The sequence below is a fragment of the Zootoca vivipara genome, chromosome 7 (assembly GCF_965207765.1).
Source record: "Zootoca vivipara chromosome 7, rZooViv2.hap1.1, whole genome shotgun sequence".
In the NCBI taxonomy this organism is placed as follows: Eukaryota; Metazoa; Chordata; class Lepidosauria; order Squamata; family Lacertidae; genus Zootoca; species Zootoca vivipara.
Genome location: NC_142590.1, coordinates 94,867,878 through 94,889,408, shown reverse-complemented (window position 1 = coordinate 94,889,408; position 21,531 = coordinate 94,867,878). Strand labels below are relative to the sequence as shown.

At 56.2% G+C, this 21,531-nt stretch overlaps 1 protein-coding gene across 3 annotated transcripts in view; it reads left to right on the top strand.

Annotated features, from left to right (window-relative positions):
- CDH22 (cadherin 22) overlaps positions 1 to 21,531 on the top strand; it is a 94,847-nt gene that overhangs the window by 65,313 nt on the left and 8,003 nt on the right. For all 3 annotated transcript variants that reach the window (XM_035121988.3, XM_088674821.1, XM_088674820.1), the window contains 4 exons: positions 746 to 913; positions 2,262 to 2,449; positions 3,531 to 3,784; positions 9,168 to 9,304. In XM_035121988.3, coding sequence (XP_034977879.3) covers positions 746 to 913; positions 2,262 to 2,449; positions 3,531 to 3,784; positions 9,168 to 9,304 — 747 coding nt within the window. The remainder of the gene's footprint in view (positions 1 to 745; positions 914 to 2,261; positions 2,450 to 3,530; positions 3,785 to 9,167; positions 9,305 to 21,531) is intronic.

Sequence of the window (21,531 nt, the reverse complement as noted above, 5' to 3'; positions counted from 1 at the left end):
GGGGGGGGAGGCTGTGGTTTCAAGGGAGGGGAGGGATTCCCCCTGCAGCTGTCCCCCCCCCTCCGCCCGCACTGCTGCTTCCCAATTAAGGGGACTTCCAGACGGGAGCTTAATATGGCAAGCGAGTCTTTGAGATCCCGCAAATGGTTCCCTGTGACACATGTGTTTTCCAACTTGTTGGATTTCCCCCTGAAAAGGGAAAATTGGCATCAAATGATGGCAAAATACAGGCTGTCATTTTGATGCTAGTGATGCTGTCATGTGGAAGGGTGGAAAAGGCCTCTGCCTAAGGGGGCCAGGATCGGGGCCTGCCTGGAGACACCCTCTGTGGCTATCCGGGGGGGGGGCCCTCCAAGGCGGTGGCTGCCCCCAAAGGTATCTCGGGTGCATATCCTGCCCCCTTATACCCCACGATCCCTGGGTGCCACTTCTTCCTTGCTCCTTCTTTAGCCGAGGGTCCAGGCCTCCTGCGTTTCCCAATTTGCTTCCAAATACCAGTTGTTGGAGACTACTGGGGGGGGAGCACTGGGCTTGTGCTCATATCCACCTTGGGATTCCCCCCCCCCCTGCCAAGGGAGTGGTTTGTGGGTCTCCTCCTTGGCACAGTTTGCAGGGGGGCTTCTCTAGAGGTGCCACAGATGGAGGGGGGGCTGAGGGAAGGCAGGGGTGTTGGGGCTGGGCATGGCCCCTTGAGGTTCCTGGGTGCCCACCTGGCCCCTCACCGACGTGTCGGGGCTTCCTGCAGGTGTGATCCGGACGGCAGTGGCCAACCTGGACCGGGAGACGCAAGACCGCTATGAGGTGGTGGTCCGGGCGACGGACATGGCCGGGCAGCTGGGAGGCCTCTCGGGTTCCACCACTGTCACCATCGTCATCACGGACGTCAACGACAACCCCCCACGCTTCCCCCAGAGTGAGCTTGGGCCACCGAGGCCGCGGGGCAGGCGGGGGGAGGGTGGCAGCAGCCGGCAGCTCCTTTGTGGGGGGCAGCTGTCGAGGCAGAGCTGCGTGCCATTTGGGCTGCCTTGGCAGTGGGTTGCTGGTCTAGGCAGCGGGATGGGCCCTGCCAGCTAGGCACGGGGGCCACATTTCCTGTGCCACACATACTCTCCCTGCTTTTAGGATGCAGGCTCCATGCCAGCTGTGAAGGGGGTGGGTGCCCCCAAAAGCTCTGATGTGGGGTAGGCAGATTTACATAGGACTTTCTTTTATTCCCCACCATGAGAGATTCTCTTTCCCAAAATCGCAGAACCAATGATTGATGCCAAATGCAAATCCAGGATTAGGCCAGTTGGGCAGTTTTTAGCTTTATAAATTATGAGTAAAATGCAATGAGATCTCTCTGCAGGGCATCATAACACCCCCTCCCTTGAAATTTTTCAGAAAATTTCCCAGTTCTCCCCCCCCCCAGAAAATCCACACCACTGCTTTATTGTTGTTGTTGTTTTTCTTAAATGGAATTTATTAAGGTAAAGAAAAGAATTAAGAGAATACAGGCTGGAGTGGGGGAATGAAACACATTCCATCTGCTCGTGAGCACATTGGCAATGCAAAAAGCACCAGTGCGTCCAAGATGAACGTACAACAGCCAAATGTCCAAAGGGATGTCCAGGTGAAAGTGGAGTCTACAAAGATGAAAAAAGTGGGTGCAGATTTAGTCAGGACATTCAGCCCAGCAGACGGCAGGTGTTTATCCTTCCAGTCCCTCCTAAACTCCACTTTCTCATCCTGCTGTTAATCCCCAGGCCATGGGGATAGGATTTGAAAATGCACAAACATCTGCAAATATCCGGGATTGCTCCAATACAAAAGTGATGCAGACCCAAAGGGAAATGTCACTGGACCTGCCAACATCACGACAGGGCCAGTCCATCCGAATTAGACCGTCCCGAGAGAGACGTTGTGCAATAACCTGGAATATCAATTTTTGCAGAATCCGTCTCAGTTGTAAAGCTACGGAAATGTTTCACGTCGATCGGAGGGGTTCTCCCATCCAGAGATACGTGGTTGAGGTTTTGCCCCCCCCAAACTCCTTGTTCCATCCATGGCCACATCCCTGCTCTGAAAACGGGGGGCCAGAACTTCCCCCCCAGCACCCCCTGGATGTGACCCTTAGAGGGAGGGGAGAGAGACCCACTCAAAGCAGGTGTTCCTTTGGGGGGGGATGTGAGTGTGCCAGTGCTCGGAACCAGCAATGGGCAAGCAGACTTCATCCCCACGAGACCCTCACTCGGCCTCTTCCGTCTCCCCCCCCCCCGCAGAGATGTACCAGTTCAGTGTGGTGGAGACGGCCCCCGTGGGGACGCTGATTGGGAGGGTGAAGGCCGAGGACTCCGACGTGGGCGAGAACACCGACATGACCTACCAGGTCAAGGACGAGGAGGGGCTGGGGGCTTTCCGGGTGACCACCGACAGCAACACGCAGGAAGCCCTCATCTCCGTGCAGAAGGTGAGCGGGGGGCTCCCCTTCTCCCCCTTGACCTCCTCCCTCCCCCTCCTCCATCGCCTCTCCTGCCCCAAGAAACAGAAACTGCAGAGGGAGACAGCTCAGCCAAGGTGGGGGGGGGACACTGATGGTTAGCCAGCAGCCAGGTGGGCTGAGGAGACAGCGGCCAGCCAGCTAGCCATGCCCCTCTTCTGGGAGGGGGGTTGGTTGCAGCACCTGAGCAGTGAGGCTGTGGCATAAGCTCAGAACAGTGGATTAGGTCCCCCTGCATGGCACCCCAGGGGCCTCCTTTCCGTCTTGTGGGTGTTGGGGGAAGCTGGGGGTCTCTGGCCACAGCAGGGCCTCAGGGGAGCTGCCCCAGCATTCACAATTCAAATCCATGCAGTTCTATGGGTTCCCCCCATGTCCTCTCTCCTGCCCCCCTTTCTCCCCCTCCTTCAGCTGCCTCTGGTTTCTCCAATTGATTCCTGGTGAGTTCTGGATGCCTCCCAGTCCTGCTTGGCTGGCAGGACTCCTTCCGCCTGGGAAATGGGGATCTCGGGACACTTCAGCTTTTTCAGAATTTGGAGCATGCCAGCTGGTCTGTGGGATTCTGAATGCCTCCGTCTTCTGAGAGTGTCTCACGTTGCCATCAAAGTGGGCCCCCCTCCTCCCCCCATGGAGGAAGGCAGGCAGGAGATTGAGAGATGCCTGCTGCAGAGCCGGCCCATGGGCCCAGCTCTGGCTTGTCTGCACTGACTGGCAGCCGCTCTCTGAGGTTGCCCCCTCCCAGCCTTGCCAGGTGATGCTGCCAGGGGGGTGCACCTGGGTCCCCCTGCATGCAAGGCAGCTGCTCCCCAGCATAGAGCTGCTGATCGGTGCCTCTTTCCAGAACTGGCCCCAGAGGACCCGGCTGGGCGCTGCCACCCTTAAAGGGGTCTTGGGACTGCCCTTTGTGGGCCAGACCTTCCGTAAGAGGGGGGGTGCCCCTGGCTCTCACTGGGCTCTCAACCTTGGGTGACCAAGGCGTGGGACAGGGCTTGGGGGGGAGCCTGGATGGTGTCAGCCCACTGCTCACCCCACAAAAATTCTCTTTTCATGGCAGCCTCTGGACTTTGAGGCCCAGAGTGTGCAGACAGTGGTGGTCGAGGCCCTGAACAAGTTTGCGGACCCCCGCTTTGTGGACCTGGGCACCTTCCGGGACCAAACCATTGTGCGCGTCTCCGTGCTGGACGTGGACGAGCCCCCCGAGTTCCAGCCCCCTGATGGCCTGATGGAGGTGCAGGAGGACGCGGCAGTGGGCTCTTTGGTGGGCATGGTCACTGCCCTGGACCCCGACGTGGCAAACAGACCTGTGCGGTAAGGAGGGCTTCTTCTCCTCCGTCCGGGAAAGGGGCGCGTGGTGCCGGGAGAGGGAGGAAGTAGGGCAGAAAGGGGGGTTGCAAAGGCAAGTGGGGTGCATGGTCAGCTGAGGCAGGAGACCCCAAGGGGACAAGAGGGAGGAAGAGGCAAGAAAGAAGGTTCTGGGCATCTCAGCCTGGGAGGAGGCAGAGGAGGAGGAGGGATTCTGGAATCTGCAAGGCGGCCATGGAGAGGTTTCTGCAAAGGGCAGTTCTTTGGCAGGAAAGAAGTTTCTAGGTTTGTGAGATGAACTAAAAGTCGAGGTCTTTGCCCAGTTCAGGGATTTGGGGGTGGGAGAGCGTCTGTGTAGTTCCTTGACCTGATCCCTTTTGTACATATCACACATGTGGGCATCTTGAACCAATTCCTTTCCTTTTCATGCACATTCCTGAAAATCTCCCGGTTGTGCAATCGGTGCTAGTTGTTGAGTTTCTGCTTTGAGTGGCACCTCTGCTTGTGTCTCAGGAGAGGCAAAGGGGTCTGGAGATGGGGCAGGGGGTCCGGCAGAAGTGGGCCATGCAAAGTCAGCTGGCTGTCACAGTGGGTGGGCTCTGGGTGCCAGCGGAATGCCAGAGGCATGAAGGGAGACAAGGCGCAGGGCTTCTGGTGGTGGGGGGGGGCGGAAGGCAGGCCCAGCTGCTCTGCTCTGGTTCTGGGGCCCAAGCAGGATTGGCCCAACGGAGTCCAGGGGGCCTCTGATGTGTCACAGGTTGACGTTGGCGCTGCCCTTCCCCAGCTGGCCTGACAGACGGGGCCGCTGGAGAGAAGCCTTTCCTCTCACCTCTCAGAAGATGGTGGGACTCCCCTTCCTCGGAGGTTTCAATCTAAGCCGAGGTTGATGGCCGCCTGCCAGGGATGCTCCAGCCGTGATTCCCTGGGAGGAAAGACAGGCCTCTCCTCCCGCCTCTGCCCAGGACAGGGCCCTCCTCCCTGCTTCCTTCCTGCCTGAGCCCGCTGGGGCCCCTCTGCTGCTTCCCCCCCCAGCCGCCCCAGCGAAGGCGGGCGATGCAGAGCTGCAGGCTGGCACTCTGCAGAGACGCTGTTGCTCCTTGGCACTCGCTGGCGACGCAGACATGTGTTGGGCACAGGCGCTTTGTAGACTCCCGCGACGCCCGAGAGCATCAACCTGCTCTGGCACAAAGGCGGCAGGGAGGGAAAACAAACACCACAAAGAGCTTTTCACACCGCTCTTGAAAAGCTTCCCAGAGCCCAGCAGCAGCAGCAGCAGCAGTAGCAATGCACATGCCAGGATGAGCCCCTCGCTCGGCTGCCGCCGCCGCCTTTGGGGGTGGCAAGGATGGGGTGAGGCAGGCAAGTGCCAAGGAAATGGCCAAATTGCAGGAGAGGGAGGAGGAGAAGCCGCTCTCCGCTCTGCCCAGCCGAACAACAGGCGATGCCGTTGGGAGGAGGAGGAGGAGGAGGAGAGCGAAGCTGGTGACACCGGCAGCATCCCAAGCAGAGGCTTCTTGCTCTGGCTGCCTCAAAGCCCCCCCCCCCAGCTAGGCATTGGGTGGGGGTGGGTCTGCTGCCTTTGGTGATGGGGGCACAGCATGGTTTAGCTGGTGCAGGGAAGTGCTGGACAGGGCAGGCCTTGTTGGAGGGAGCTGCTGGGGGGGCAACTGGGACACGTGAGGGCTGAGAGAGTTCCCCCTTTGCAGGGGGCTGGGCTCTGTGGGGGCAGAGAAGGGCCCCCTTTTCTTCTTGTGCATCTGTGACGCTGCTTTCATACAGCATGCAAAACGTATTAAGGCCGGCGGGAAAGCTTCCGTAGAAACCCCCGTGGAGCATCTGTAGGCATTTTGGACCTGCAAGTGAAAGGTCTGCCTCCGCTGAGCTCTGCCTTGCAGGGGGTTGGACTAGATGACCCCTGGGGTACCTCCCAGTGCTACAATTCTGTGAGTCTATTAATTCTCAGTTCAGGAGGGTTGGCAAGACTGAGAAAGAAGTGAGAGGGCTCGGGCTCGGGCTCTTAACCTCCACTACGTGGTTCGGAGGCAGTGAGGGAAATGCACTCTGCACATGCTCAGCCCCGGCATGAAGTGGGAACTGGCGGTTCTGCGACTCTGTGGGAGGCCTTCAGGGTGAACTGTGACCTGGAAGCAGCTCCTGGGGCCAAACCCTGGGGGCCCTTGGCTGGGGCCAGTGCCTACTCCTGTGCCATCTTCCCTCCGAGGCAGGATCAAGCCCTGTGCTGGGTGCACAGCAGCTCAGGCTAAGGTCCCCTCTGGATGGACCCACCCTTTCCTCCCCACCTTCGGCTGGCGGCAGCGTCTAATACCCCCTGGGCGGCAGCCCCCCCCAACACGCCATTGCAGGCAGCAGCAAAGCAATTTAGCTTGTTTCATAGCCGGATAAAAGACGATAAATCCTCTAGAGACAAACTAGACCTGATTGGAAATAATCTCGCCAGCCAGGCAATTAGGAGGGCGAGCGGAGAGGCGAGGGGGCCGTGACCTGCCGCCTCTGGCCTGGCACTGCTGGCACAGCATCTCCCAGCAGCCGCGCCGGGTGCCATCTGGCGTTTGCTCCCCCGTCACCCTGGAGGTGGGGCTGCCCTCCTCAGCTGCTTTGTGGGGGGCAGAGGGTAGGGGCAGCCTTGGGGGCAAAAGGAGGGCCGAGCAGAGGGAGGCCAGGCAGCGGGAGAAGCCACAAACTCCTAGCAGAGCTTGGCTTGCAGGCAGCGGAGGGCAGCTGGGCAGAGACCACCCTCTGGGGCTGCGGCTGGGAGGTCAGGCCTGGCCCGTCCAGGAGGGTGAGCGTGCCATCGCCTCCATCGCAGAATCCAGGGGGCGGCTCCAGTAAGCAGCAGGTGGGGGCAACCGGGTGGGTGGGCACACGTGGTACATGCGCAGGGCAGCAGCTTCCCTTTTTGCGCCCGTCGGGGATCCATCCTGGGCGGGGCGGAGGGCATCCATGGCAGGAGGCAGAGCCCAGGAAGAGAGAGGAAGCGTTCTTTTTTCTTTCTTTATTTAATGTTGTAAGACTTTGGTTTATATATGAGTTAAATATTATTTAATTTTGTTTATGATATGATTTAATGTGGTTATGATTTGAGTATGACGTTTATTTTTCATTCAGTTTGTTTATGTGTATTTTTACTTTAATGTTTTGTTTTCCTTTGTATATTTATGTATGTCTTTTTAAATGAAATAAAGTTTTTTCTTTAAAAAAAAAAGGAAGCACCTGGCTGGAGGTGCCTCCCAGGAGGTCCTCGGCTTCTGTTTGGTGGGAATCGTAGTTGGAAGGGACCTCAAGGGTCGCCCAGTCTGGCGCCATGGGGCTCTTGCGAGGCTGTTCCTTCCTGGGGGGCACTTGTGGGGCTTTTCTTTCTCCCAAGGGGGGACGTAACACTCTGCAGTTGTCCCTTCCCTCCTCGCCTGGCCTTTCTCTCTGTCAAGGTCGTTTGGAACCTGTATCCTCCTGTCCTCTGCAATATTTACAGTTCCTCCCGGCTTGTGTCATCCTCTGCGGATTTGACGAGGGCCCCTCGCTCGCTCGCTCGGCGCTCCTCCATCCGAGTCATTAACTTTATTGCAGAGGAAAGGAAAAAGGAGGAAGCACAGCGGTGCAGGCAGGGGGCGGAGGGGCTGTGCAGGGTGTGGCTGGGTGCTGGGGCTGCTTCAGGAGCCCCTGGCCGGAGTGGGGTGCTGCTTTTTCTGGGAACTCATTCACAGCACGGATCCAAACAGAGGTTCAGAATGCTTCCTTTGCATCTCCTCTCTGCTCTTTTCTGGGCCAGTCGCCTCACATCCCTGGCATGGAAGCCGGACCAGGATGCCCATCACCCCTCTAGTCCAGCATCCTGTTGCCCCAGGATGTCCCAGAGATGCCCATTGTGGGAACTCTGCAAACAGCTCCTGAGCCCCAGAGCAACTCTCCCCTCCTGCGGTTTCCAGCGACTGGCAGGCAGAAGCCTGCCTGCCTCGGACTGTGAAGGCAGAGTGTGGCCATCCTGGCTAGGAGCCACCCAGAGCGCCGTGCCGCCCCCCGCATGAAAGCTTCCTGCCTGATAGAAAACCCGCCACAATTAGTTTGAGAAGTTAGGAAAACCAGGAGGAAGAGTATCGAGGAAGTCACAATTACAATGTTAAGATAATAAGAACTTGGGAATTTATGTTTTCCCTACTGTTGTGTGTGTTTGTTTAAATGTGTTTTTTTTTTGAAAAAGCTGGGGGGGAAACCAACTCTCAGAGCTCCTCCATCCTTGTCCTTTCAGTGGCAGGGAGGGGATAGGGGGGGAGGAGGGAGGGGGGAGGTCAAACCCAACTTACAATGGACCCCCTTTGATTCTCAATGCCCACGGGTCCTACTGGTGGCAGAAGTGGACGGGTGGGTGGAGGGAAATTGAAGGGACAGTGTTATATTATATGTTTTGTGTGTTTTGTTTGTATAAAACTAATAAAAATTATTATTAAAAAAATGAAAGCTTCCTGCCTGTTGGTGGGGTGAGTCAGTGCCTGGGGGGGGCAGGCCCCCCCTCTACCTGGAGTCCCAATGTCAGATGTGTGCAGTTCCTTCTTTATTCCACATGCCAGGAGAGTTTGTGTGGAATGTTCCACTTGTAGTAAGTACCGTCTGAGCCGCCTGTGTGGCTCTGTGCTGAGGAGGGTGATCTTTTCCGAGTTCTTGCCCGGCTCTGACATGGTGTCTTCTCCGTCAACGAATGAATGTTGGCAAGTTGTGGTGCCCGTCAGAAAGTGGCAGCAAATGAGAGCCAGGGTGGGGTGGGCATGCCGGTCCGTTGGCTGCGCAGGTTCTGTGCATTAAGCACCTTTTGCAGTGTCTATTGACAACTTTCCTTTAATGGCTAAATTAAAAGAAGCAGGGTTTCTAGTCCTCCTTGTGGCTGAAATCACAGAGGAGGGGGGGTTGACCAGTGGCAGAGGAAGCCTCTCTGGCAGCTGGGGCGGGGCGCTGAGGGGCGGGGCGAACCACCCATAGGGGTGGGCTGAACCAACCACAGGGGTGGGGCAAAGTGCCCGGCCGCACATGCGCAGCACCCCATACGGACGGCACTCAAGTGGCACCCATAGGGGTGGTGCATGCACGGCGCCCATACTGATGTGACCTCGGCCACCCTACAGCTGAGGGGGAGGCAGCGGGTGGACAGTGCTGAGCCTTCGGGTGCCTGAGACCCATGGCTTGGGCACGCTGCAGGGCCCACAGTGAGTGCCACCCGCCATTTTGTCACCCCTCCTCAGGGTGACACTCGGGGCGGACCGTACCCCCCGCACCCAACTGGGGTTGACACCAGGGTCCTCACAGCTCCATTGCCCCGTGTGCCAGCCTCCCACCCTCCCTTGCACCCTCCTCACAGCTCCCTTTCCCACCTGGTGCCCAGGTACGCCATCGACCGCAGCACCGACCTGGAGCAGATCTTTGACATTGACCCACTGACCGGCGCCATCGTGACCAGCAAGGTGCTGGACCGGGAGACGGCCGGCTGGCACAACATCACCATCTTGGCCATGGAAGCAGGTGAGTCCCGGGGGGACAGGCGGGCAGGATGGAGTCAGCCCAGAGGGCGCCAAGAAGAACGAGAAGAGCCCCGAGGCTGGAGGAGGCCAAAGGGGGTGGTCTAGACCTGAAGGGTCTTGCAGGAAGAGAGAACAGCAGCCCCTCCCAGGAAGAGGCAAGCCAGCAGGAATATTAATCTGAGCTGGGATGGGCAGGCAGGCAGTGCCACACCTGACGTGGGGCCTCCTGGGGAACTGCATTCCCCCCTCCCGCCCCCTGGCCTGCCTCTGGGGCTGGGGCCTCAGACCCCCTTTTGATGTCCCCGGAGGAAGGCAAAGCCACAACCTCATGGCTGCAGCAGCGCAAGGGGAGTGGGCAGGATTGGGAGGGAGGGGGCAAAGGAGGAGCAACACCCCCTGCCCCTCCAGCCCTTTGGGGGGCTTCCAGGGAGATTGTTAGCGTCCCACCTTTCACTTTTAAAGGAGATCAAGCAGCTTTCTGAGGGTGAGAGGTGTTGGCAGCAAGACGGACTCTGGGAAGGCGGCCGATTCTCCTCCATTGGAGGTTTCTAAGCAGACTTTGGGTTGTCCCCTGTGATTCCTGCCTTGCAGGGGGTTGGACTAGATGGCCCTGAAGGACCCTTCCAACTTTTAAAGCCACCCAAGTTGATGGCCATCTCAGCCTCCTTAGTTTCATGATGTGCTGCGTGAAGTTCTGCTAAAAGAGGGCAAAGGCTGCTTTCCTCGCTGTCACCATTGCAAGATCTTGCCCATGAGACCTTGCACGGTACAGCGGTGGTGGGGCAGGCTGGATGTCCTCTGGGTTCCCTTCCTTCTGACTCTCTGAGCCTGTGCTGCTGCCTGGCTGTTCCACCCCTCTTTTCCCCCTTGCCTTGCTTTCCCTGCCCCATGGCTGCTGCCTCCTCTCTCAATCACCCTCCCTCTTTCTGCGGCACCTGAAATTGCCCAATTGCTGCAGCTGTGCCGAGGGCACCCCTGGGCTCTGCTTATGGGGTGCCCCCTCTGTGCTCCCCTCCCCTCCCTACACTCCCCTCCCATCCTCTCTCACCCACTTCACACATCCCACCCCCCAATTTCCCTGCAAACCAGCCTGGTCCTTGGCAGGCAGGCAGGCAGGTGCGAAAGATGGTATTTTTGGTAGCCCTGCAGGAGGTGGCTGTAGCTGGGGAGGAGGCCGAGGTTCAGCACCAAGCAGATGGTGGGGGAGAGTGAGCGGCTCGGCTCCAGCCCCCCCCCAACCACCCCCACCAGCGGGCGCTGCTTTTGGCGGGGGTCCTGTGAGGACCTCAGCTCTTGCGCTCCTGCTTGCTACCCCCTCCTCCCTGGTCCTCCTCTGCTGCCTATGTTTTTTTGGGGGGGGGCGGGGGCTGCTCTGTTCCATCTCTGCCGCTCTCCCCAAAGAGGAAGCCCAACAGCTTGAATGCTGCTTCCCCAAACTTCAAACAAGGACGGCAGGAAACAAAGGCAGGCTCCCAGCAGCCGCAGCCTTTGATGCCTCCCTCGGCTGGGTCTCCGGGGCCTGGGCAAGCGGATTTCGGGAAGGGCCCTGAGACAGATTCCTTTCCTCACCCCCCCCCTTTCCCTCTCCTGGCAGAGCCGGCTGGCTGGCTCTGCTCTGCCAAAGGAAATCTCTTGGGGTGGGAGGGGAGGGGAGAGGAAGGAGTTAGCCGAATGAATGAATAAATATGCGTGGCAAGGGCAGGTAGGAAGCAGCACCTGTCTGGAGGGGGAGAGGGAATGCTAATGAGGAGGAGGAGGATGGCAAAGAGGGGCTGCAGGAGCCCAGAAGATGCAAGGGCGTTTCCTGCATTGCAGGGGGTGGGACTAGATGGCCCTTGGGGGGCCCTTCCAGCTCGACAGTGCTAGGAGTCTGTGTCCAAGGGAAGGCCCTCTGGAGAGGCTGGGCATGGTGCGGTCCAAGCTTGGTAACTGCCCTGGGATCTTTGGGTAAAGGACGGCGTATAAACTGAATTATTCTTCGGAATAAGAACGCAGCATTTGCAGCTGGATGACTCGAAAAGACTATCCAACAAAGGCACGGAGGTGACCTTTCTCCAGGGGGCAGGGCCTGCTCTTGCAATGGGGTCCTGGGCCTGCTTCTCCCAGCCCCCCCTTGCCATTCCTGCCCCCTTTCCGGAGAGTAGCGGCTGCTGTGGCTCAAGGCCTCTTCCTGGCCTGCCCGTCTCCTCTGCCTCGGTAAAGATCTCTCCTTCATCAGAAATAAGAGCCTCCGTCCTTGCGGTCTGGGCCAGAGTTAGGCCCTTGCATGTTTGGGGCTCTTGCAGTTACCTTCCAGAGTAGAAATGTTTCCAGAATTCCAGGTCTCTGCTGTGCCCCTAATGGACTGTGTTCTTCACAGCCAGCCCCATGGCAGGGATGTGGGGTTCAGAACTGCTCAGTAGGTCCAGTTGGCTTACAGGGGGCCTGTGGGGGGGGTCCTCTTGGCTGGGGGGGGCTTGACGGGACATGCACCTCTCCTGCATTGAAGGGGGTTTGACTAGATTACTCTTGGGGTCCCTTCCGACTCCACAGCCCAATGATCCTCTTCCGCTCGGCAGGGGAAGGCAGGGGCTTCTTCCCCCACAGGCCACGGTGCGGAAGGGCTGTGCCCCCCCCCTGCCTGGCTGATATTGCGTGGCTGGGGGTGGGATCCCTCTCTCTGCCCTCAAATGCGAGGCGACAGGAATCAGAAGGGCCGTCTTTCCCCGCAACAGCTCCCATTTCCAGACCAGTCAGCAGCCCCCGGTGGGCGAAGGGGCCTGTCAGGGCGCATTAGCGCCAGCGCTGGGCGGGCGCCTTCCCTGCCGACTCTCCTCTCCCTCCGTCAGGAAGTTCTGACTCATCCATTTTAGCTGTCCAGACGCTCCTGCCGGGGACATTATCTGGAGCGCTTTGTAATCATGAAATATTAATGGCGGATATTGAATTTAAAGCGCCGTTTATGTCGGGATCCTTTGCTGGAAAGGGCAGTTGTAAAGGGGCGGCCTTCAAAGGGGAGGGGGGAGAGGGAGAGAGAGAGAGAGGGGGAGAGAGAGGTGGGGGAAGAGTCTGCATCTCCCACCTGGGGACCCTACTGCCCCCCTGCTTTGTGGGCCTCTTGCAAAGGTACATGACCCCCCTCCCTCCCTCTCGCCCTCTCGGTGCTGAATGACACATATCTTCCCGTAACTGCCCAGGAGCCTTATTCCAGCCCATGCCCATCACTGCTGGTGGGGCGCTTGCTGCTCTTTGGGTCTCAACCCCACTTTGGCGAAATTCAGAGGCGCAGAATCATAGAGTTGGGAGGCACCTCAAAGGCATCCGATCCAACCCCCGCAATGAAGGATTTGCAGCTAAAGAATCTCCGCCATAGATGCTTGCACCTTTTGCACCCGTCGCGTCTCGCTGGGGCTGGATGCTCAAGGGTGCCTCTTGCCCCCCCCCCCGGGGACCTGCTTCCTCCCATTTCATAGCCCTAGGAGGGAGGCCCCTGCCTCTCCGGTGCCCAGGGCCCTCCAAATGGGGCCAGGAGCTCCTCTCCTGTCCGGGTAACCCTCTGCATGTGGGGAGGGTCATGGCCGGCCAGTCAGCGGCTGCCCCATCTCTGCCGCTGGCTTGGCTCTCCATGGTCCCGAGTCACAACGGTCCCACTCTGGCTCCCCAGGCCAATGCTTCTGAATCCCAGTGGCTGAAAACTGCAGGATGCAAAAGCGCTGCTCTTGCATAACCGCCAAGTGTCCCGGTTTTCCAGGGACAGTCCCGGAATTACAGGAGCCGTCTCCCGGTTTCTGATTTGATCCCTGAATGTCCCTGTTTCCCTTTTTCCTCCTCTCCATCTCCGAGAACAATGAAAAGTGGAGTGTGTGTGTCGGTGCAAAAACAAGAGTCCAGTTTATACTGAAAATAAAATCCCTGCACAAAATGAAGGAAACAGTGAAGCTGGCATAAAAAGCCCCTCCTATGTTTCAAAGGAAAAGGTCACCAATCTGCTTTACATTCCTTAATTGCAATGCTTCAGCAGCCAGCCGTCCTCAGAAACATCTGGAGTTTTTATTCCTTTCTTGCAAGTGGAGCCTGACACTGTCTACTCAGAAGTAAGTCCCACTGTAGCCAATGGAGCTTACTCCCAGGTAACTGGGTAAAAACTGGACAGCCTTTCGCTGCCATCTGAAGCAGTTCAATAGGATTTACTGAATGGTATGTTCCGGACCATTCTCACAGATTAGATTCCATTATTATTATTATTATTATTATTATTATTATTATTATTATTAGCTGTTCCCCCACCTTTGTCCCTGACAGGGACTCAAGGCATCTTACACTATACGGCAGTATATAAATTCAATAAATAAATATTTTTTTCTTTACAACAACCCTGCGAGGCAGAGAGGTTGCCCTTGGCTCGAGGCAACAAGTGTTGATATTAAGCATGTTGGAGGGCATGTGGCTCTTGTGCCGTCATTCTGCTTGCTGGCCTCCCCTGATGGGCACCCGGTTGGCCGCCGTGAGAGCAGGATGCTGGGCTGGGTGGGTGCCCGGCCTGATCCAGCGCGCTTTGCCTTCTGCTCTGGCTTGGTGCTCTTTGGGCAGCCGAGAGCATCTCCTCGGGGATGCGCAGGGCTGGGCGCGGCATGGAACAGAACTGTTGAGCCCCGAGAGCCTCGCGGAGTGTTTGTGCAGATAAATCTTCATCTCCCGCACAAGCTGTTTACCTTCCTTGGGCTAATATTAGGGATTCTCTTCCTGTTTCCTCCAGCGCTCATGTAAAATGATGGGCCCTTGACTGCTGTGTCCACTGCTGGTAATTGAGATGATAAATCTTCCTGCCGGAGAACGGCCATAATCGGAGACGGATCTGGACCGCTCCTTAATTACCCTCCTGCCGCTGAGCTGGGGCAGCGCAAGGGATGGGGAGGGGGCCAGGGAGCCCAGAGGGAGGGGAGCCCCTCTCCGGCAAAGGCTCACTTGCGCCAAGGGAGAGGCGGGGCCCAGGATCCAGAGGCACCAAGGCCGGTCCAGCTGGTTGCTTTGGTGGCAGGGCAAATGGGGTTAGAATGATCATGGAATTGGAGGATTGTCAGGTGGGAAGGGACCCCAGGGGTCATCTAGTCCAACCACCGGCCATGAAGGAACTCTGCTAAAGAATCCCTGGCAGGTGGTCGTCTGACTTCTGCTTAAAAACATCCATTGGATGATAGAATAATGGGGCTGGAAAAGACCCCCAAGGCTCACCTGGTCCACCCCCCCCCCAAGTGGGGAGTAACTTCCATCAGGTGTCAAACAGATAAAACTCTGGTGACTTTTGGTAGACATCTGAAGGCAGCCCTGTAGTGGGAAGTTTTTGAGGGTTGATGTTTTGTGGTGTTTTATATTTTGCTGGAAGCTGCCCAGAATGGCTGGGGCAACCCAGTCAGATGGACAGTGTATAAATAATAAAAATGTTGTTGTTGTTGTTGTTGTTTATGTGGGAGGTTCCTTTTAAACCAACCTGGCCTCTAATAGGCATTCTCTTTAATCCTTGTTACAGGTAGGTAGCCGTGTTGGCATAGCTGCCAAGTTATCCCTTTTTTACAGGGATTTTCCCTTATGCTGAATAGGCTTCCTCGCGAGAAAAGTGAAAACTTGGCAGCTATGCGTGTTGGTCTGAGTCGAAGCAAAATAAAAATAAAATCCTCTTTAATCCTCGATTTTGGTCTGCTGTTTGACTTTGATTCGTACGCTCATTCTTCTTCTTCTTCTTTGGCGATCCCTCATAGCCGAGTAAGATTGTCTTCCATGAACACGGTTTTAACAGTTAGTCCGTAAGTGACTGTGGAGGCCAATTCTGGATCCACACATCCTTCCACAGTGGGGACATTGGTTTCCAGGCGGGAGTTGATCATGGTGTGGATTTGCCAAGCGTGCCTTCCTCTTGGCATGCTTGCATCCTGAGTTTGAGTGTCTTCAAAGCCCAGGACACCTTTGGTAAAGGCTGTTCTCCAACTGGAGCGCTCGCAGGCCAGTGTTTCCCAGTTGTCGGTGTCCATACTCCATTGTTTAAGATTTGCCGTGAGAGAGTCTTGAAACCTCATTTGTTGACCACCAGCATTAAACTTTCCATTTTTAAGTTTGGAATAGAGCAGTGGCTTTGTAAGACGATCATCAGGCATCCGCACAACATGACCAGGCCTACGAAGTTGATGTTGAAGAATCATTGCTTCAACACCGGTGATCTTTGCTTTCCCTTTTACGCTCATTAGAGAGGTTGGATGGCCGTGGGTCAGGGATGCTCTCGTTGTGACTCCTGCATTGCAGGGGGCTGGACTAGAGGAGCCAGGGTGTGGTATCCCACCAACTGTGCAATCCTGCTGGGAGTGGGGTGGGATTCTCTGCTTGAATGCATCCCCCATGGATCACCTCTCCTTGACAGAGAGTGACTGCCTTGCTAGGCTCCCCTCGCTGCCCCATTGGATGTGGGGTGTCCCTGGTGTCCCTCCCTCCCTCTGTCCTGCCTGCTCTCCTTCCTTCCCCGCTTGTCATGGGCTGCAGAGGGACTTCCCGGCTTCCTGGCACATCCCCTCTTGCTGGTGCCCCTCCTCACGGGGAGCTGACGGGTCGGATCCTTCTTGATGAGGCTGGCAGGAGCCTGCAGCCCCCCCCCCGGCTGGGAGTCCCATCCTGCTTCTTCATGCCCCCCTCCCCACCTGCCTCCCCCACCCACCCAATGGCGCTCTCAGATTAATGGCATTCCGACTCCTGGAGGAAATGCGGTGAAAAAACGGCATGTTTAATTTTAATTTAGGAAAGCATTTAGGTAGCGGAGCCTCGTTTCCTCGCTGCTGTCAATCACGTTTTCTCAAGGCTGACATCAATTAGTTTAAAAATATTGAATGTAATTTTGCCTGACACAACATATTGCAGCCACTGCAAAATATAATTTATTTTAGAAGAAGAAATAATTAAACTAATTTGCATGTCAGTCAGCCGAGTTGGGATGCTGGGGGGGGAGGGGCCCGTGGAGATGATGGATCCTCCAGGGAGGGGAGGGGAGCCGCCTTGCACCCCCTTCCTTGCGACCCCCCCCCCAGGCCGACTGCAAAGCCCCTTCTTGCCTGTGGAGCCCCTTTGGCCTGTGCCTGCCAGAAGCAGCTCCTCTTGCCACAGGTGCCAGCAGAGAGGCTGGCAGGGGCTGGGGTTGCCTCCGCAGCAGAAGGTTTTTTTGGGGGGGGGGGTGTCTCAGCCTCTGGGAGCTGGCAGAGGAGGGGCAGCAGGGAAATGCGCCCCCCAGGAGGGGCTAGGATGGCTTTGCTCCAAGGCGGCTGTGTGGCCGATCAGGAGAAGGGGAGCAAGAGAGACTGTTAGAGGAGGAGCTGGTGGGTGGGGGGCTCAGGCTAGGAGGCATGGCACCTCCCCTCCTCCTTTCCTTTTTATTTCCTTTTAATTTTTTGTTTGCATTTTTTAATACAGAGATAGAAAAGACAAACAATACACCCCATGTCTCCTTCCCTCCACCCTCTGGTTGTACAACTTTCATACCACTCTCGACTAAATACCTGGTGATTTCCCTCCCCCCCTTCCCCTGGTTTCTTTATTTTTCTATTAAATCACGTAATCCCAATTTTTAAATCTTCAACGTTCTTTGTTAAATTCTGTTCACTTCTATTCTGCTGGATTTACTCGAGACCTGCTAGGTTATTTCCTTGTTAATACTGGTTCTTAAAATATTCAAGAATCATTTCCCTCCCCTCCTCCCTTAACCCCCACAAGGACCCTGCAAGGTAGGCGAGAGGCAGGGACTGGCCTTCAAGGCCACACCCAGGGAACTGCATGGCCAAGTGGGGATTGGAACTCTGGTCTCCTGGGTTCTAGTCGTCCTCACAAGATGGAGTTTTCTTCTGCTCTGGAGGGCAGGACTCGAACCCATGGCTTCAAGTTACAAGAAAGGAGATTCCGACTAAATCGTACAGAAGAACTTTCTGGCAGGAAGAGCTGTTCTTTGGTGGGATGGAAGGTGGCAGACTCTCCTTTCTTGTAGGTTTTTAAGGAGAGGTTGAATGACCATCTGTCTTGGATGCCTGAGCTGAGATGCCTGTGTTTCAGGGGGCTGGACTAGATGACTCTTGGGGGTCCCTTCCAATTCTACAATTTTGTGATTCTATCAGAGGAGACAGGCCTCTGGAGACTAGTCCCTGGGGAATGCGAGATGAGGGGGAAGTTGCTGTACCCCTTGTGGGCTTCCCATGGGGGTGTCTGCTTGGCCATTGGGGGACTAGATGGGTCTTTGAGCTAATCACGGGGAAACGGAGGATTAAGCCACCAGGTGGGGCCTCCATTCGTGTACAGGAGAAGTTCAGCTCTTCCATTCTCAGTGACACTTGCTTCGCCTGAGCTAAAAAGGTAAAGGACCTCTGGATGGTTGAGTCCAGTAATTTTTACAATTTAATATTCAATACATTTATCATATAAAAAAATAAAAAATAAAACTAAAACACATCTTTCCTCACCCCGTGACTTCCCTCAACTTCCCCTTCTGGTTCTTTAACTATTTGCTACTTCTGCTTAATTCAGGCATCCCCAAACTGCGGCCCTCCAGATGTTTTGGACTACAACTCCCATCTTCCCCGACCACTGGTCCTGTTAGCTAAGGATCATGGGAGTTGTAGGCCAAAACATCTGGAGGGCTGCAGTTTGGGGGTGCCTGGCTTAATTGTTGTCTTATTTTTCATCTTTAAACTTACGGCTCTTATCTTCTTATCATTACCACATTTTCTTCAAATTATATCTTGCATTTAATTAATTTAATTAATTAAATTAATTAAATTAATTTCCATATTGTTATTTCTTAACCTTTACTCTTGTTTTCTTAGTTGTAAGTGTTTACTCAAACCCTGCTAGTGAGTCCATTTCTCTCAAGAGACGTCTCAACTAGCTGCCCCCTCCCTTCTGGCTCCCTTGTCATTATCTCCTAACTGGGCAACTCCTCCCTAAACTCTTCAGCTTCTGTCTCTTTCTGAACATGCTGTGGGCAAGGGGGGAGGACTCTTCTCCCTCCAGCTCTCCATCAGAGAGAAGCTGGTCTGCCATAGAATGCATCCTCCAGTCCTCGTCTTCAGTCCATTCCCTGACACAACGCAGGCTTGGAAATGCTAACAGCACCGGGGGGGGGGGCAGAGCAAGAGCCTCTGTCCTGGGCTGCCCTTTGGGTTTCTGCTTCCCTCCAGCCATTAATAAACCAGCAGCCTGAGTAATCCAGGCAGGGCCCGTTTGCAGGATCAGACCCGGGGCTCCTGGAGTCCTGCATGCTGCCCACCGGATGCTCCAAAGGAAAGCCCACATGCGGGACCAGAGCACACGGCAGCATCTCTCCCTGCTTGTCGTCCACAGCAACTGGCTCTGAGAGGCACGAGAGCAGAGCAGAAACAGGGTCCCGTCCTCCTCTCCAAATCGGTCCAGTTGGTGGCCATCCCTCTTATCTTACAGCAAGGAATTCCAGAGTTTAGCGGCAGTGTGTGAAGAAGTGCTATATTTTGTCCATCCCAATGCTTCATCTGACGGCCGCATGGACTTCTGGCATCATGAGAGCAGGAGACAAACCTTCCCCTGCCAACCTTGCATAATTTTCACACACGTCTGGTTGTGCCACGTTTGACCAGAATTTCCGCACAAGGGATTTGCTTCCTCCCCGTGATAATTTTGGTGGCCCTTTTCTGGGTACACGATATCCTTGATCAGCTGGTTATTGACCAAAATAAATAAATAAATACAATGTCCTTTTTGAGGTGAGGTACCCAGGACTGCGCACAGTCCTCCAAACATGGGCGTCTCAGAGATTGCTAAAAGGGCATTGCGATGTGGGTAGTTTTATTTTCATTTCCTAATGCTCGAGAGCTGGACCATAAAGAAGGCTGATCGCCGAAGAATTGATGCTTTTGAATTATGGTGCTGGAGGAGACTCTTGAGAGTCCCATGGACTGCAAGATCAAACCTCTCCATTCTTAAGGAAATCAGCCCTGAGTGCTCCCTGGAAGGACAGATCGTGAAGCTGAGGCTCCAATACTTTGGCCACCTCATGAGAAGAGAAGAATCCTTGGAAAAGACCCTGATGTTGGGAAAGATGGAGGGCACTAGGAGAAGGGGACGGCAGAGGACGAGATGGTTGGACAGTGTTCTCGAAGCTACGAACATGAGTTTGACCAAACTGCGGGAGGCAGTGCAAGACAGGAGTGCCTGGCGTGCTCTGGTCCATGGGGTCACGAAGAGTCGGACACGACTAAACGACTAAACAACAACAATGCTCCCCAGCAGGTAGGGATGGTGGCTCAGGAGTCCCTGGTGGGCGGCCAGGCAAGTCTCTCCCAAAGCCACCAGCCCAGGAGAAGCCACTCGCTTCCTTGGGTGCTTTTCTGAGATTTCTTGCGAGCTGCGCTTACTTCTGCTGGTTTAAATTTGTGCTGCTTCATGTGTGTTTTTTCTGAGCTGCCTTGTAAGAAAAGGCTGCTTAAGGAAATCTGAGCAGTGGCCAAGAGGTGGGAGGGAGGGGGCAATGGGCAGCCCCTGCCCCTCCTTCCCAGATCCAGCAGCCCCCCCTCCTGTGCCCACCTGCCCACTTCCTTTGCCCAGATCCGGCCCCTGCCCAGCCCATCCTCGCAGCTCCGTCTCTCCCACTCCTTTAGAGGAACAGGGCAGGTGCCAGGGGCTTGATGGATGGGGCCAGCCCCTCCGCCGGGACCCTCCCCTCTAATCAGCAAAGTGGCAGCCGCGGCAGAGCAAGCTGGAAGAGGGGGGGGTCTTTGAAGGCCGGCTCTGGCTGGCGTGATGCCCCATCGCCCCCGTCCCTCAGGCCTTTGGGCAACGGCGGTTCCTTGCAAACTTATCAGCAAAGAGGCAGATGCTGGAGGCCAGCAAGGCAGAGCCAGGCTAGCTGGCCAGCCTGCGGGTGGCATTGCCAAGGAGTCGGGGGTAGGCAGAGCCCCCCCCCGGCTATGCTGCTGTTGGGGCTGCACTTCCTGGGGGGTCTCCTGCTCCTGGCTGCATCCCAGAATGCCAGCCCCTCTCCCTCCTGCAAAGGGCTCCCAGAAATGGCTGCTGGTGGGTCAGGCTCAGCACATCCTGTCCCTCCCAGCAGCCAACTGGGTGCCCTGTGGGCAGGACGGGTTGCAAGGCCAGCTCCTTCCCCAGCACCTGGCTTTCACGGCATGCTCAGAGGTCGACTAAAGCTGCTTTTAGCCTCCATTTCCTGGATTTATGGTGATATGAGAGGGGGGCAGGGAAGGCAGTGGGCAAACTTCCTCACCCCAGAGGTGCCCTGAGGTGGAGGCGATGGCCTCTCTTGGGCATTGGCAGAGCTGAGCAGGGAGAGATGCCCCCTCCTTGCCCGCCTCTCTCCAGCAGACGCTCTCTGCCACGGAGGAGGCAGGCTGGCACAGCGCCCGTCAGCTGGGCTTGCTGCCAGCCCTGGCCGGAGCGATGCTTCTTGGCAAAGCGCACCAGCTCCGGGAGTCAGAGGTGTGTGTGCAGGGTCTGTGCCTGCTGGGCAGGGGCATTATCCGTGTTGCTCCCACCCTACAAGCAGGGTCAGACACCGTCTCCAGGCTCACAGCAGGTGGGCAAGGGGGAGAGGCAGCTGTGTCTTTGCACCAGGTGGGGCTGGCAGGGGCATAACTGGAGGTGGGCAAGGAGCTTGGGGCCAGCCTGCATTTCTTCAGGGCTGTTGGCCAGAGGACTTCCTCTGGTTGGGGGCCACTCCACTTGCCGTGGGTCAGGCTCTGCTCCTTCCCCACGGCCTCCATCCTTCGTCCTCCCAGGCGGCTGCATCAGAGAGACTTTGGCTATGGAGGGGGGGGGTCAGGTGAGCTCTCCCTAGGGCTGGAGGGGCCTGGTTCCACCTTTGGCTGGGAGATGCTTTTGGGGAGCCAACAGCTCCCTCTCAGAGCTCCCTGAATTGTAGAGGTGAGAGATTGTGGCATCTAGTCCAACCCCCTGCAATGCAGGAATTTGAGCTAAGGCATCTTTGACTGATTGCCGTCCAACCTCTGCTTATTCTCCTCCTTCTTTGGCGATCACTTGTAGCCGAGTAAGATTGTCTTCCATAAACACGGTTTTAACAATGAGTCTGTAAGTGACTGTGGAGGCCAATTCTGGATCCACAGTGGGCACATTGGTTTCCGGGCGGGAGTTGATCACGGTGTGGATTTGCCAAGTGTGCCTTCCTCTTAGCATGTTTCTCCCTTGCGTCCTGAGTTTGAGTGTTTTCATAGCCCAGGACACCTT